The sequence below is a fragment of the Gouania willdenowi genome, chromosome 9 (genome assembly GCF_900634775.1).
Source record: "Gouania willdenowi chromosome 9, fGouWil2.1, whole genome shotgun sequence".
NCBI classification, from domain to species: domain Eukaryota; kingdom Metazoa; phylum Chordata; class Actinopteri; order Blenniiformes; family Gobiesocidae; genus Gouania; species Gouania willdenowi.
Window position 1 is genome coordinate 20,499,767 of NC_041052.1, and position 18,489 is coordinate 20,518,255.

General features: G+C 37.2%; 1 protein-coding gene across 4 annotated transcripts in view; it reads right to left on the reverse strand.

Moving 5' to 3' along the window:
• rtkna (rhotekin a) overlaps positions 1-18,489 on the reverse strand; it is a 95,328-nt gene that overhangs the window by 11,399 nt on the left and 65,440 nt on the right. For all 4 annotated transcript variants that reach the window (XM_028457732.1, XM_028457733.1, XM_028457734.1 and 1 more), the window contains exons 2-3: positions 4,919-5,180; positions 2,404-2,457 (exon numbers count right to left, since the gene is read on the reverse strand). In XM_028457732.1, the coding sequence (XP_028313533.1) occupies positions 2,404-2,457; positions 4,919-5,180 (316 nt within the window). The remainder of the gene's footprint in view (positions 1-2,403; positions 2,458-4,918; positions 5,181-18,489) is intronic.

The following is an 18,489-nucleotide window of genomic DNA, read 5'->3' on the forward strand; positions in this document are numbered from 1 at the left end:
TCCACAATTTTGTGTGATATAAGCACAGGAAAATTGCAAATATCGAGCAGTTTCTATTGAATTTGTGAATTTGGAGGAACTGAGCTACCTACAACTGAATTATTTGGTAATCTACACAATGATTAACTCACTCAGTGCCACTGACAAGATATCTCGTCATTTCAAATCCAAACGCTCAGTGCCATTGACGAGATATCTCGTCATTTGCATTTTTTCATGGGGATTACTAGAAAACACCCTGGCGGAGGTCCCTCATCAATATCTAAGCTGTGGGGTGTTGTGGTGACCAACTGTGTCCTGAAGATGGCAGCAGTACACCTTTAGATGAGAGATTTACCACTGATGATACCCAGCAAAACAGGAAAAAGCAGGAACGAGGGAGATTATGGTGCTACAGAGTGATATTGTGAAGTATCCAGCAGCTCACAGCTCCACATACTAACATGTGTGGACCTGAGTGGATTATTGATAATGTTGTGACTGTGAGATAAAATCATCAACTAACCGGGCCAAACGGGTCATCCCTGTGTGTCGGGAGGAGGGGGAGGAGGTGGGTACAAAATACCCCCAGCCTGTGAGCCAGATAGCAAAATAATAGGTGACACGTAGGAGGTAGCAGTGCACCTTTGGATGAGAGATCATCCATGCTCAGCGGAGCTAAGAGGAAGAGAGGAAATAAATTTACGAGACAGAAAATGGTGCTACGTACGAGAGTTGACGTTCCCAGCAGCGCACACTCTGACCAGAGCAAGTGTAGAATTCATGGATAATGTGGCGATTGTGAGATAAAACCATAAAAAACGGCGCATGCAGTGACCCTCTGCATGTCCGGGAGGAAGAGGAAGTTGTGTGTGTGCAGACTGACGGGAGAGAAAGTTGAAGGAACGCTAAAATACAGTAAGAAATCCATTTAACTCTGACCCAGATAGCAAAAGAATAATAATTTTGCCATCAAAAGCCCGGTATGTTTTTTGTTTTCTAGAAGGAAACGATGTTCAGATGTTAGAGTTGTCACTAAAGCAAAAAAAAAAAAAGCTTTAAAGTCACTGACAGGGTTTTTTTTTTTTTTTTTTTTACAAAAAGGCTGTTTTCTCAGCATTTTGTTCTGAAACTGAAGATTTGTGTAAAACTTGCTCTATTCAACGGCTGGTTACAAAAGAACAAAACGAGCCAGAAACAAATTTTTTTTGATGAGAGTAGAGGCTTCAATCTTTCAGAATCTGGTGTCAGATTTCAGATAGTCATAGTAGAAAATATTCTGTGGGTCTTTAAAATCAGTCAAAATGCTCAAAAACTGCTGACACTGAGGAGAGTAGAAAATCTGAGAATGGCTGGCACTGAATGAGTTAATGTTTTTTCTATCATTTTTCCTTTTCCTGTGGGTCAAATTGGATGCTCTAGATCAGTGTTTCCCAACCTTTTCTTTCTCATGTACCCCCTGATGCCTCTCTTCAAATTAGGAGAAACCCTTCATCACTCCAATTTAGTAAACTTTCTTGTTTTATTTTCATGTTGTTAACATGTTGGGATCTGAAATCTCCTACAGCTTGAAAATGTCAACCTGTATGTTTAACGCACACTAAATATCAATTTTGTGCATTACAATGTCTGTATATTAGAGAATATATTTACCTCAATTTTGAATAATGTGCGTAACATGTTAATAACAATTTAGTAGGATATTAAGGCCACAATATTGTTTATTCCAATAACACTGTTTATTGTCAACGGGCGGAAAAGATGTTGGATGAGCATGTACGTCGTCTGAAATAGGCCTAATAGTGACTCAGCATGTTGTAAATAGATTCATCAATGTTTCCAAATACCACCTGCAATATGTTCAAGTCCCCCAGGGTACCCCAGGTTGGGAACCACTGCTCTAAAGGGCCAGGTTTGGCCACTGGGCCTTGAGTTTGACACACGTGGTGGAAGGTAAAGCTGCTGAGAGCCTAGCCTGCGCAAACCCAACAAGTCTGATCAGCAGGAGTGGATTTGCTGCCACCAGTTTCTAATGGTAAAAAAAAGAAACAGTAAAACCCAGAAATAAATGCAAAAGCTGAACAGATTGTAAAGATTGGCTCTAGAAGCTGCTGGAGACTTTGAATAAAGAAGAAAAAACAGCTGCACTGTCATCTGCAGTCTCCTAAGTCCACAATATTTAAATACATGTAACAAAAAGTCCACAGAAGTGGTTAGCCTGAGGCAAAAAGAAAATGAAAACATGATTCATTTTCTGCTCTGCATCTCTCTAAATTAGCTGTTTCACTCTAGTGTGAAGAAGCCAACCTCTTCCCTTAGGTTCTGATCATTAATAAATCCAAGTGCATAAATCATTCATGAGACATCAATGGATTCCTACACCCTATAGACACACACGCACACACACACACGCACACATCTCACCTCCTTTGTTTTTAAAGTACTCTGTGTCTTTCCACATCAAAGGAATTCGAAGATCTGCAATGACATCAGGGATAATTTAATTATAATAAAATACATGCAACAATAAAATCACACACACAGATTTAATTATTTTTATTAATAATACTTCAATATTATGTAAATATGATATAAAATTATAATACAAAAATACATGATATAAAACAAAACAAAATTAAAGAGATTAAAGTTCAACTGTATTTAACTTACTTTTATCCCAATATGCAAAATATGAAAGATGATAAAACATTTGTTTTGTTTGATTTGTATTCAATACACTTTGATAAGAATTACTGCATATTGTTAATTGCACTTTTTTATTTGAAAAACAAAATGTGAAAAATCATAATAGATTTTGTTGTTGTTCATTTGATTCCTATTAAAATCCTTACTTTGTGTGATCTAATTCCTAACCATGCAGAAAGAAGTAACGTTAAAAAAACATGTTGAGCAAAGTGTGATTTTAACTTTTGTTTTACATATGAATCATCAACACTACAAATCTACAGAGTTGATGGCCCATACTGATTTTTTTTAATCTGTGGCTTTTTGTGATGCTATTTGCTTTTAGCCATTACCAAACGTAGCCGTGGCTGATCACTGTCACTTTGATTCTGAGTAAATGGCTAAATCTCCTGCAAGATAACTGGAATGCAACAGTACCATTAAAAGGAGTGATGTGGGGAAAAACCCACATATACTAACATCCTAAAAAAAACAGCGTTGTGTTTAATGTTTCATTAAACGAATGTAATAAATGTTAAAAACATGCCTCCCTATGAAGTAAATAATCTTTGTGTAGTTTGGCTAGCAGAGATCACCAGTTCCCAGTTTATCAACGGAGCATTAGTGCAGTAATTATGGGTGCAAATAATTAGCTAAATTCTTGTCTTGGCTCTTAATTCATAGCTGATGGGTTTTCCCCACCAGCATAATGCCACGTTTAAAGCTGCTAAAAACAAACATTTAAATGCTCATGAATAGTAGATAAAAAACAGTGCAGGCCATAAATATCAGTAAATCAAAGATTTTCTCAAAAAAAAAGAAAGGTGTCAAAAAATAGTTTAAAGGGAGGTTTTTGAATCCGTGTACCCTTCGTTCTTTGGTTATTTCGTTTTAAAACCAAATCAAAATAACAAATAAACAGTGTAGTTATTTTATTTTACTGACTTAAAACCTAAACAGAAATACAGAAAAACCAAACAAGTAGTGTTTCTCTCTTAAAATTAAATCTTGTTCTGTTTGTGTGACATTTGCATATTTACAGGGAAACTAGGACGAGAGCTTCATGTTTTAATCTCACCACACAGAACGACCCACAGATGGACTTTTACTCTGCTGCATTTGATAAAAATCAGAATCAACTTTATTGGCCATGTAATGTATGTTATACACGAGGAATTTGACTTGGTGAACTGTGCTCTCTCTAATAATGTAAAAATTAAATAATAATCAACTAGAAAAAATATGAACAAATATAAACAGTAGTTAGACTAAAATCACACTGATGGCAGAGGTGTAATTTGTGTGTCTGTCGATAATGTTCCGTTAAAGAGTTATTGATGCTTTTGTCCGAATCTGTGAATATCTGCCAACTTTATCAAACAGTGTTATGGTCCAAATAGTACTGGGTGGCCTTTTGCTAAAGGCACATTACTCGTGAATTGAAATTGTATGAATACATAAATAAATCAAAACCAAAAATGTATGTTATGTAAAACATGCACATGATATGTAATTAAAGGAACCAGAGGTGGTGTAATGAATCTACTGGTGCTCAAAATAGAAAAATGCTGCTTATCTGGTAAACAAAAAACCCACACTTTTTTTTTTTATCTGGTTTTAAAACAGAATATTTAAAGAACAAAGGGTACACTGATTTTTTTGGTCATGTTGTTAGTTTAATGTGTTTGTTGCTGATTTTAAATGTCTTTACTGATATTTTTAAATGTTTTTAATGCTGATTTTAAATATTTTTACTGCTGATTTTGATATTTCAGCTGTTGAATGTTTTCTGTTGCACTTTTTAATCATGTAAAGCACATTGAGTTGGCTTGTGTATGAAATGCGTTATACAAATACATTTTCCTTGCCTTGCCTAATTTAATTTCTGTTTGAAAGTTTGTTTTCATTTCCACCATAATTACTCAGTTGACATTTTTGCGCATTGCATTATGGGATGTGAAGTCAGGGGGACATATGCATGTTTTTACTTCATTATGATATCACAGGGAATACTGGTAAGTTAGAACAAAAATTGTGTCAAGCGACTCACTGTCCTTATCTGACGAAGAAACAAGAAATCATGGTTAAATTTTTTTTTGATCCAATTATCTTCAATTTATTGATCTATGAGGCCTGTACTATGATTTTTTTTAGTGTCCAGCAGCTTTAAATAACATTGGGTTTCCACTTGTAATCAATACTGAAGAAACTTTACTATTTTATCAATTTCACTTCACAAAAGTTTTGTCCTTGCCTGAGATTGCAACTTTTCCTTTGCACGGTAGCCGATCATCCATTGGCCCTGCATCCGACGATCTACGTGTAACCTTCTGCATGACCTGGGCTTCCTTCATCCTCTGCAGCTCAGACATGTAGGCCATGATGCGAGTACTGCACGTCTGCAGGCTCTTAGCTGCCTCCAAAGCCTGGTCCCTCTGTGAGCAGGCGGCCAGAAGCTTGCAGGCTCCATCACGCATTCTGATCTCATGGTCAATCTTCTTCTGAATATCGCTGTCCTGCAAGGTTATGAGGAAGCAGATGGAAAGAATGAGGAAAGAAAATGTAAATCTAAGTAACAAATGGTGAACAGTTGAAAGAATCTGCGGTTTAACAGACCAAAAAAATAAGTCTAGGGCTCAGTCACAACTATTGGCAGGGCTGGTTTTGCCACCGAGGGCACAATCTGCTGGAGAGGTGCCACATTGCACCCCCCAAAAAGAAAATGTAATTTTAAAAGGTATAATAAACGTAAAACACACCCTTTACAATCACTCTACATGTCTTTTCTTAATTAATATTGAGAGAGAGAGAGAGAGAGAGGATGGGAACATTATAAAAACCAGATAATATATAAAACAGAAACACCAAGAATGCATGGGAGGTGAAAAAGTTAGAAACCCTAACTTATAACTTAAAATATAAGTTTAATGTTAGCAAGGCTGTTGCATGCAATGTAACCTATTACCCAAATAAATCACTGTATACCCATTTACAATTAGCCAGATACAATGAGAAGGTATTTACAGCCACACAGGAAAGTAGAAACTTCCTTGCACTGAAACTTTCATATTTAATTTTAACTTTCGATTGCACTGTTTTGCATTACTTTTGAATTTTGCACCATTATATTTGTTGTTCCCCTGACGACATTTGCACTGCATTTTTCAGAATAAAAAAAAAAGGTTGTATTTTGTGTACACACTGTGTATAGACTTAAAAAAAAACTAAAAAAAAAGTCCACTCTTGCCTATAAGGCACCGAATGACCTAAAGCCAGCCCTGCATGTTGGGACAAGAGTTTTAGGGGAAAAGAATACAAAAAGGAACAAGACCTGAAAAGCCAAGTGCAAACCCTGCAGTGGATAACACAGTAGTAAAGTATGACTCAGAAATCATTCTGAAGTCTTGTTTATTGGTTGTAAGTACACGGCCCCTTTGCCATTTTACAGACAAGCTCAGAGCCCCATGAGAAGACATGTACAGAACATGATGAATCATTTAGTGCAATCCCACTCTCTCACCCCACACACACACACAGTAGCAGCAGCACAGTGTGAATAAAAGAAGCAACCTGTCAGACCTGAAAGCTAAATGACACAGCAGATGCACTACTGTACACTTACACTTAAGTTCTATCCAGTGTTCTTTTTACAAACTAATGTTGGGAACAAAAATCCAACAAAATATGACCTGTGTTATTTGGGTCAAATAAGCAACCTTGTCCTTAAAGCTGATATCCGGAGTTTCTGAGAAATCATGTTTATTTATATTCTTTTGAAATGCAAAATAATACTTAACTAATCTTTTACTATGGTCATTCATATACATTAATGTATATAAGTCCCTCCTTCGTCCTATAGACCCCTATTGAAATGGAAACGATCGCCGAGTGCGTCCAGCCAATAGGCTTCGACTTCCTGGAGTGAGGACTATCAATCAAAGTGAATGCACATGCTGCGTAAACTATGCACGGAAACGAGGCCATGCCTCTCAAACAAGTATCACGCCGAGCAGCAGAACGTCATGGAGGAGCACTCCGAAACTCAAAAGTTACCCATTCCACGATTGCCAACGTATAAAGCTTCTACTAAAAGACAAAAGAAAAGTGCAAAGCTTGTGGATAAATGTCTTTGTGACCGCAACAGGATTTATCTCGGAGCTGCTTTTCAATGGATTCTGAACAGACCAGGATTTGGCGACATTTTCCATGGATGGGTAATAAACATGTTTTAATCAAAAGTTATGGCACTCTAACAATAAATGTGTAGTTTTTGTAGTTATGCAACTTTGTTGTTTTGCAGTGCGTGTGCACAAACGTAGAAACATAGCTTCTGGTAGACTGGGAGAGGCAGGGGGAGGGAGTACAGCTGTTGAGGGCGGGACATCGAGATGTTCTCAGAAACTCCAAATAGCAGCTTTAACTTTAAAAACTTCTGACACGATGAGAGTCAACGCAGAAACTCAACCTGACGGAGATAAATGCGTCTGGCTGATGATGCTTGACCAAGCAATTCTAAAAGACTAAATGAAGACGTAATCAATAAGCCTGTAAAGATCAAATAAAAATTACATCAAGTGTCCATGTAGAAGAGGATGACGAAAGCAGAAACACAGAGTGTGAAAGAAAACTACTAAAACTATTTAAATTACTATTTCTATATTAAAACACTAAAACCTAGTAATAAATCAATGTAGGGTTTGACAAAGTATGTTACAAAAAAATGACAATTCACCCCACAGTAATAGAGGTGGAGGTAAGCTATATTAGGAGCTACAGCTACTCCAGGACAGTTTAACAGAACAGTGATACAACAACCTCTCTACCACCACCAAAAATGCATGCAAATTAAATCCAGGCAAAAGTAGAGTGGGTTGACTGAATAATTTGGTTGATTTACTGAGACCCTTTTAATGCTAACAGGACAGAAAGGCCCTTTACTGTCAATGATATGAAATAATGAAGGTACTCCAAGGCAGAATATCTAATGATGTCAAAATTGGGAAGATTTGCAAACCTTGGAGTCAGTCTCTGTGTATTTCATTGTTTTAGTACTGGTAATTGCCCTTTTAATTTTCTCAGAAGATAGCTTCCTCCAACCAAAAACCTTTTGGTTAGATTATAAAGGACTCCAATTCACACTGGATGTGTGATTATCTCTGTAGGTTGGCTGGTGAAGCATCCATCCAGTGTGTACTCTGCCTTGGGCTTTGAAGAGGACATTTGACAATGAAATAAGATAAGAGGAATGAGTAGTTGGGTTGATAAATGCAGTTCCTCACAGGCAGAAAGCCATAAGTATGTCTGCTATTCTTATCTTTTTGTGCCGGGTTTGCATGTTTTCTTCAAAAGCGTATTTTCCTACTTATTCCCCCAAACTGAACCATGGATATGAAGTTATTTGTTCGCTCTAAACCAGAGGTCCCCCATTGTTCGAGGGCGATAGGCCTGCACATTCTGCTCCAACAGAGCCGATTGTGTGCAGAAGTTGGTTGTTGGGCATTTTGCAAAACTAGATGAAGGCACACTGTTCAGATTCAATTTCTTTATGGCAAAAACAATATTTGAAACATGCTGGACTACAGCCCTCCAAGAAAGTTAGTTGTAAACCAACTCTAAAATGTATGCATGTTTAAATCCTCAACAGGTTGCCAGTCCAATGCAAGAAAAGAGACGAAACATTTAGACTGCTTCCGAGCCTGAGTAGGCTGGGATACACCTCAAATTTAAATACAGTACATAAATAGATGCTTACATCATTTAAGTGTAATTAAACACTTACAAAATGGCATGTAATCTCTACTAAAGGGCTGTAACAGTTGTACATAATGCACAAGTGCTCCATGGCGACACATTAACAAATACAGTTTCACTACAAAGACTCCATCATGCTCCAGAGGTCCTTCCTTTCACAGCCCTGTCAGCTTGATTAATGCAGGCTCTCCTCATTTCTACCAAAATATCCCATTTTTCTTCTTGGTCTCTCTCAACGTCTGCTTCTTATACATTTTTTTATCCCTTTCATTTAAGCTTTTATACATTCCCTGCTCATTTTGCTCCACCTTCTCTCACACTGTTCGTTCCACTTCACTGTCCTCAATTGGATTTGTCTGTCTTCGCTTCCAGACATTCTCTTCTCTCTCAACCTTTAAGCGGGAGTCACTTTGCTTAAAAGAAGCCCAAAAGCAGAGGAATGAATGGCGTTTCAATACAAAAAAAATCTTCACATTTCAAGTTTGTCCAGGATGCAGTCCTCTTGAAAATTAGATCTAGAGCCATTCCTAATGAACCCACCATGTCCAAAACTAACTTAGGTCTTTGACAGCTAGGCTTGCATGTTGAGAAAAGCTAAATAAACCATTGATCCAATTATTTGGTCCGAATAATGTTCCATGAATACATTAAAATACTACCAGAAATGACCTGCAAGTCCTCATCGTGTTACAAGCAACTGTAATATGAATGACATTTAAAAAGGAAACTTTAGTTTTACCTCAATTCAGCACTATGGTTGTGCGTATTTAGTCAGTGTTGTTTATTAGTCCTATATTTAGGTAATACCAATTATAAAAAAAAAGGTCCTGTATCTATTTTTTGTTAGTTTCTTGTGTTTATTTGTTTGTGCAAAAAGAGCTTAAGAGTATTTTTGTGTGACTTAAATCTGTTAATTACGGAATAAGATTAAGAAGCATAAAGAGGGCAAAACGTGATTTCTTTATTCTTTTATATTAATAATTAATCGGTTAAAGAAGATGTATAAATATCGAATACTAAGAAAATAGTTTGCATCCCAAGAAACAAGTTAACCACTGGCTAAGTAAAGTAAATCATTGTAATACAAAGACACATTTGTTAAGGTTGATGAAGTTTCTTTTGTCATAAGAACATATGAAAAACTACACTGAATTAATGCAAAACTTAAAGTGCATGATGCCCATATTTAGGGCTCGAGCAGAACACTAAGTAGGAGCCTATTGTAATGCACTTCATTTTTATTAGGGTCCGAAGGCCAGGATGGCCAGAAAGACCCTATTGTAATTGTTTTTATTTAGTATTATTATACTTCTCAGCGACAAATCCTAAATTTGACCCCCTGAATTTAACTATTGCTCGGTTAATGCCAATGCTACATTAATGTTAATGCTAGGTTCATGCTAATGCTAAGCTATTGCTAGGTAAATGCTATTGCTAGGTTAATGTTATTGCTAGGCTAATGCATTTGTAAATGATGCTAATAGTAGCCCAATGCTGCTAGGCTAATGCTAATGCCAGGTTATTGCTAATGCTAATGTTGAGCTTACATAGTCACTGTAATAAAGCAGAGAAGCTGATCTTCATCAAAACATTTAATTTTACTCTTTGAGCAGCCAGTCAGTAGGCCTGTACAATATTATTTAATGTATCAGTGGGGTCACGTTAAACATCTTATTTTATATTGTGCAGTGTTTAAATGTCATTGCTAAATAAATATTTTCATATTTCTAATAGCTTTATTATTTTAAGTATTATTATGAATTTATACAATTACAGTGTTAGTGATGTTAGTACACATTCAGAGCCATAAAAGCAATGGTACTAATAATTTGCATAATAATTTTGGTTAAGTATAAAGTTTATTATCCTTATTAATGACCTGCACCGGAATGAACATTTTTGGCCGAAACCGACTACCAAAAATGAAAAAACAAGGCCGAAAACCCAGGAAGAAATTATTATGCCAATTATTAGTACCGTTGTACGTATGTCTATGAATGTACATACTCACCTCAATAAAATAAAGCCTTGCAATTGTATGTTAATGCTTCAAAAAATAAATCAATAAAACTGAAATAGGAAAATATTTACTGAGCACCAACATTCCAACAATGCACAATAAATTAAATATCATACTAAATAAAATGTTTAAATTGACCCCACTTATTAAATAATTATGTCCAGATCTATAACTGACCTAGCTGCTGAGTCAAATTAAATATATTCTCTCATAGACGCACAAACTGCATTAAAGTTTTTGATTAAGAGCAGCTTCTAAGCTTTATTACAATGAAATCTGTTCCTGACAGTCTCTCACTGTCAGCTTAGCTCTCTCCTGCACAGAGCTTATTTGATTTTTGGCTGAGCAGAAGTAGCGACGTTAGAAAAGTAAACAGCTAGGCAGCAGGCTAATCTGTCAATGCAGCAGACAGTGCGGCTTTCAAACAGAACAAAACACTTAACATACTGTATGTCCAAAATCCTAATTATTTCTTTTATTTTAATTAAGTTCATAGCAGCACATTTTTAACCAAGTTCATGAAAAAGTTAATAGCTTGTGGGTAACTCCAGACAGTGATAGTGCCATAGCTAACTATGAGGTAGCTCAATTTTTTTACTCCAACAAAAATATTTCCCTGTACAGAAAAGCTATTTTCTGTTATTATCTTTCAATAAAAATACATTTGAAAAAAAAAAACCAACGTCAACGTGCCTTTCTCCCTTTAAAGGCCAGCGTAAGCTTTGTAGAGATAGATGATTAAACGTGTGATAAGAAAATGTCAGCTGCTGCTGCGATGAGGGGCTGAAAGGAAAAGACAAATGTTTAAAGATATATTTGGGATCAATGTGCCTCTATATGATATTTAGTGATGATCATAATATCATCTGATAAAACCAAGGTCACTATCTGGTCACCACGGTCTCTGTGACCCTCTGGAAGGCAATGTAGTTTTAAAAGCAGCTAAATTAAGAGGCTTCCCCACTTGGGAATCTCAGAATAGACCGTGAGCAGCCTAGATATAAATCACACCCACATGTCAAGTTAAACAGAAAACTCCGTCTTCTTCACACACAGACAAGAAGGAAATAAATACACTGAACTCCAGAAGACCATTATTCATTATTCTTTTTGAGTGCCTTCATAATTAACAAAGCCACAGCTGAATACATTCCCATGGTCACAATGTGTACTCAGAATGGCAGGTGTTAGGCCAGTGGGCACTGCCAAAGTGGCCAAATGCCTGTAATGGTGGCAGTGTGGACAGAATACAAATTGTGGAGGGGAGACAGCAACACGTAGGGCTTTTCCACAGGGCAGGAGTGGGAGCTAACTTGGAGCTAGAGCATGTTTTAGCTCTGATTGATTCCGTTTCAATCAACATATAGTCGCTCCAGCACTCAGAGCTAAAAACAAGAGCTACGCTGGCCCCAACTAGCTTCTGGGCCAGGGGACAGCTCCAAAGTGGGCGGGTACTAGGTGGGGTTATCGACGGTCCTACAAAAACTGAAAGCAGCCACTTTTTTTAAGCTTGTGAGCAGCTGATCGCCCATTCTGCAGACCTCCGTTACCAATCCCAGTAAGGATTATTTCACCCTGTTGTTAGACTACTACCAATACGCATGCAACAACATTCTCCCATCAATATGAACGTTATGTCTAATGTGGTGCAGGCTAGCCAGTTAGCCGCTGGTAAGCTAGGAAACCATACCAATCCTGAAAGCAGCAACAGTAATATTTAATTCACCTGTATTCAGAACTTCTCGTTGTTATACAATGGCCATGTAATATTATTACTGAACTATATGGTAACAACGTTTCTTGGTCATTTCATCTGTAGGTCAGCTCGTCTTTATCACAGAACAAATCCAGTAAGGTGTAATTATTAAAAAACTTCTATGCAAAAATCAACATGATCAATATTATCTGTTGGTCCATCTTGAAATATCATTATACACTATTTACTTGCATTTATATTTGTTTATGAATAAATTAAACTATTATGAAGAACTAATATTAAAAAAAGAAGCAAAATGTTAACACAGATTTTCTTTCATGGACCAGTCAGGGACACGGTTCTTGGACCAGAACCAGCAGAACCAGGACGACATCCATTACCTCCAGCTCATGATGAACTCCACAGCCCTGGTTGAACTGGTGTTGATTCTGGAGCAAAGGGCAAGCGTTTGGCCCTTTGTAAGAGAAAACCCAGAATCCTTTTTTAAGTAAATGTTTATATATATTGAGTTGGTTTGTACATCTATTTTCAATTTAAAGTTATTTATTCTGTATTCTACAAGGACCTTGTTCAAGCACACACATTTTTTTTTTCCAGATAATTTAATTGTTCTTTACATCTACACATTCTGAATTTCAAATATCAGTATGTGGTTTTTTGATGCAGCACATACTATTAGGTTTGTAGTTTTTTTTTATTTTGATACATTCATAAGAATATAAAGTTTATGCAACACTTACCAAAGGAGGAGGACATTTAAATAAAAGAATGCAATCAATATTTTCCTCATATCAAACAATGTATTGAAACAAATCAAACAGCAGCAATAGGTACAAAACAAATGTGGGTCAATAAGGTGTCATGTGTCCTTGATCATTAATAACAGCAACAACACAAGTTGAACAGTATGAACCGGCGCTGATTCTGGTCCTATTGGGTCCCACTAGCAGCGCCATCACGGACGTGCACAGACAGTCAGCCTTAAGAGCATCTATAATGATAAATAAACACATCAAAATCAACTTATGGCCATTATCTGCTGTACTTTTGCAAGCGTAGTCAAAGCTAAGTAGCTTAGCAAAGGCTAACACTAACACAGTCATTGTTAAGAAATAAAACCTCCTTGATAATTACCTGCATTCCCAAACATTGTCGCAGATTTCTGTGACTTCAATGAAGACGGGTAGAGTTATTTGGTTGAATATTTACGTAGGATAGGATAGCATTAATACAATGTCAACAAAGATGTTAAAGCATGGGCTCCATTATGACGCAAGTGCTCATGGGTAAACTGCTACATAATCAGTGACAAACTGATTATGAACTTTTACGGTGACACGAGGTCGTAGCGCCAATTTGCTGCTTTTGTGGTGGAAAACCAAACCGGCTCTTCAGCTAAACAAGAGTAGCTCTAACTTAGCTCCAGCTCCAACAATAGCTCCAAAAGAAAACTCTTGGTGGAAAAGAAGTAACAGAGGGTGTGGTACTTTCACCAATAACGAATCAGGATGAGAAGAGGAGAGACAAATATAAAGCTTCCATTTTAGAATTATTAGCAAAGTGTCAGCGACACTCATTATCATAAAGTGTCTTCATGCGAAACACATAAGCTCCTTCAGAATTATCCATCCTCCTTAAAGTAACTGAACAGATGTTTTCTCAGAACCATACAAGCAAAATTTATAATTGAGTAAGAAGAAAACATGTTTGGAAATTGCCATCTGGAAACAATAAACATTCTTTAGATTAGTGACGATGTAGAGATCGTCAAATGAACAAACATGGCTTATTAATAGGTACTTCAAAAAGTCACTGATGCCTAAAGTAGCACATTTTATTATTTGATATTTCTATCAAATATGCAGTTTTCTCAGAATATTAAAAATCATCAAAAACCTAAGCCGCTCTGTAAATATACATTGATCAAAGGACTGTAGGGAAAAATACATGATGCACAATTCTAATCCACAATGACTGCTTTAAGGACTTAACTGTGCACAAAATTAAATCTACGTCTGTAGAAAGCCATTGAGGCCTGAACAAAAACCAGATGGTAACTTCTCTGTGCCAACATTGTTTCTTACTGGTTCTGTTGACCCTTGCTTGTTGTGTATTGGTGTGATCCCTAACACCAACACACATGTATACACCTACACAAACACACAGCTTAGGGATTTGACACTGTTGCAGATGGTGTGAGCTTTCCTGTTCAGATCGACGACCCTTGACCTCTAGCTTTATAAGCAAGCCAGACGGCTGCATGGGGCTTCCGTTTACCACACAACGCCTTAATAAAAAAACAAAGAGCAACCGTCAAAAGATGCCCCCCTAGGCGTCGCTCGTCATCGGCAAGTTTTTGCCTTACCCTTTTTTTTTTTTTTTTTAAAGCTTACTACTTTTTTTTTTTTCTTCCTGGACATCTCTGCCTTTATGTCATGCTACTATTGCACAATGCATGAATTTTGTTCTAATAATGCAGCACAAGCTGGGCTACAGCACGTCTTTATTTTTATTATCCTGGCCAACAGGTAACAAGGGTTTTTATTTTCTAATGGAACAACACATGTTGCTAATTTATAATAACACATTTTCTCATGCACACACGTCAGCTCAAGTGCTTTTGGAGACTTTAGAGAAACATAGAGAAATGTGTATAACTGTGTACTAACAGCAGAGTGCAACTTCTGTTTTCAAGTTATAGAAACATCTTCATAAATTAACCTTCAAAAGCGAGTAGTTCTTAAGAAATAATGTTACAAAGTATTCTTCATGATAGAGACAATCTAACCACACCACTACCAATCAAAAGTTTGGACTGCATCTCCTTTTTTTCAGGTTTGGAGAAGAAAAATACATATTACATTCTTACATATTCTATATTCAAAGCGTTAAATGGTGAATTCTGTTCCTCACCCATGTTTTCCAAGGAATGATCTATGAGCAGAAAAAACAGGACAAGAACTGAAAAAGGAAACAGGAGGAATGATTGTGATGGTCAAAAAGGATCCAGACAAACGTAAACACACTGAAAAAGAGAAAAAAAAGTCTCACACACAAAGCACAGAAATACTTGACAGAGACACAATAGCACAACTAATCTGACAATCTTTACAGTCATTGACATTATGTGCTTGGTTCCTGTTTGAATCCCTGCTTACCGCTCCCATATTTTACAGACCGAAATACTGGCTTTCAATTAACTGGCCACAACTATGTGACTCGCCCTCTTCCGCTGCTTTCCCACTTACTTAACCTCTTCCTCCCACACACCCTGACCATGGTTGTCGTTGTGTATAGATGGAGCCATTGAGTAGAAAATTAGGAGCCATTTGGAAAAATTGGAAATCCAGTACAAATAATCTGAATAATGTACAAACAAAATAATAAGATAGAGAAAAAGGGAATAAAGGTGAAATGCATGGTCAACTGTTGACCAGTCATCAGTCATGGTACTAAAAATCTCAAAAAAAAATCTTGAAACTACCATATTTTCTGAGATGAAATCCTGACTTTTTACCCGTTTAAAATTGAGGGTGCAAATCTGTAAAAATAATGGGATTTGTGTGTCAACTTTCAGACCGGCAGCGCCATCAAGCCAGTATGTTGTGATTGGCTGTTTTCTACGCTGCAGCAGGGAGCTTTTGTAGGGCCCTATTATTTTTTCCAAATTCTGTGTTCTCAACATTCATTTTTAAAAATTCCATTTTATCAATTTTTTCAGAAAATATTAGTTTTCAACTCCTGTGAGGAAACAAAATAATAAAAAAACATAATTAAACAAAAATCTGTCAAAAAAATGCAATTTAAAACCATATGTACAGTAAGCTACAATTAAAAGATAGATACCATACAATACCGTACACCGCGGTGTCAAAAATGCAACTGTATCAGTTTCAATACAGTCACTTGAAAAAAAAAATGCAATGCACTTCTATAGGAGATAAGGATTAAATACAACTTATTTAATGCCTAAACATGATTCTATGTCCAGGAGCACTTGTGTGTTGTGTTGTCGTCAGATGACAGCGCAGAGGTAAGAGACAGACAGATGCTGTGTTCACACTTCAAGCCTTAATGCTCAATTCCGATTTTTTCATTTGTCCGTTCACATTACCATTTAAAATGTGATCTGTAACTAACTCCAGTGTGAACTGCATGTGGCTCCAATCTGACCCGTAGGAGCATTGCCATGTTTGTCTTAAAGGTTTTGTGCAGTGGAGCCGAATACTAACATCAGCCTGACTAATAAATGGTGTGATTTGCCAGAGAAAAATCACTTTGGTTGTGCTGTGTATGAGCCACAGACGGCGAGATGGAATGGAATGAGAAGATCATTCACTCCGTGGCCGTACTCATCAGAAATTATCGTGATGACGTGACTAAAGCACATTTAAGACCTCTCTGATCTGAATTTAAGACACTTTCATTCTTTTTAAAGCCTTTTATTTAAAATATATATTTAAGACATTTTAAGTCTCTTTAAGGACTCGCGGTCACCCTGAAGTCAATAGTTTGGTGACGCTGTCTGAGCCTTACGTCATCATTTTTAATTAGTCACGGTAATACCGTATAGCGCGGTAAAATAGGGATACCGCCCAAGCCTAGTACTGACATGAATTATTCTGACTATTCCTTTTAAATTATTTATGTCATAAAGGTGTATCAGAACAGCATTAATATCACCCAATTTCCCTCATGGATCAATGGTTTACTGAATCTGAGCAGGTTTATTGATTAAGATTTGATCAACTAAATTCATATGAACCAAATTTAAATTATCCTGATGACATCATTCCAGACCGTAATGATGAGACAAAAATAAACGTACACAAGGATGCATCAGATATAGGGCCCGACCTTAGGGGTCTGCCCTGGATTGTCAATGAATGGACAGGCTGTGGCAAACGGAGGTGATGGATTGGATAAGCATGTGTCCTTATATGGGCATATCGGTAAATGGTAAATGGACTTGATTTTATATAGCGCTTCATCACCACACTGAAGCAGTCTCAAAGCGCTTTACATATCAGCTCATTCACCCAATCACTCTCACATTCACACACCAGTGGGACAGGACTGCCATGCAAGGCGCTAGTCGACCACTGGGAGCAACTTAGGGTTCAGTGTCTTGCCCAAGGACACTTCGACACATAGTCAGGTACTGGGATCGAACCCCCAACCTCTCAATCAGAAGACGACCCTCTACCACCTGAGCCACGGTCGCCCGTGGCTGAATGAAAACACCTCAATCATCTCACATTAAACAGTGAATATGACTGACTCTATAGTATTTTGTATCAATGTAAAATCAAACATTTACCATGATATTCTGGTCACATTAAAGCCGCAGATGGTGAGAATAAATTGACAGCCCTCTCCTACAGCTGCGTTTCTGCTTGTGATCATTTTGCCTCCTGTTGATCCTCCAGCAACACTCAAATTAGATTATAGCAAGTGTTTAAATCAATGCAACAAAAAATGTTGACAAGCTTCAAAACTAAAAAACAGACTCTGGTTATTTTTGCGAGGTGAACAACATGTTGCAACAGGTTTACCTGCAAAGAATCAAAGAAGAGTTAGAGATTGGGAACGTTGGGATGCCTTGAGTTGCTAAAATGTACCAATAATGTAATGCATGCACACAAATGCAATAGTTGATTGGGTTTGTATTAATGAGTAAACAGGATAAAGAAAACAAACAAAACAAAAAACAAAACAACTACTGTATCCCATTCAGCAAACAATGTCTCTACAGTGTGGAGACTCCAGCTGCTGTCACAGCACAACTGTGAATGGGACTTTTATGATACAGGTCATTAAAGTCGGAGAGAAAGTGGCGAGAGACAAATGAAAACAGCCACATTTTATGACAGTAAAACTTGCTATGAAACTGTCCAAGCTTGTCGTCTGCCAGCAGTAACACACGCCCAGAATCCCAAATGTGTCAGCTTATCCCTTGCCAACACGCTGATATCATCACTGCAGAGATTTGTTCCATCAAATGATCAATTCAGCCACAGAGCATTAACACAACGAGGTCTCCCTCCTTATACACACCACCATTTCATCTATAGAGACCATTTGAGCTTGGATGTAAAACAATGTGCATTTCTGTGTGTGCCAATACATTAGTGTTTATGTGGAGTGAGACTGTATCTTTGCAGCCAGCTGTTCTCACACAAAGGCTGTGTGTTTCACTGCAGCTGGATCTGAGCACAGACAGAGAGGCTTGGACAGAAATTGCAAAGGGGAAAACTGTGCTCGTGTCCTAAATCATGTTTATGTGCATTCAGAAGGTGCAGGAATAAGAACAGTCTGCAACTGAACTCAAGAGGGA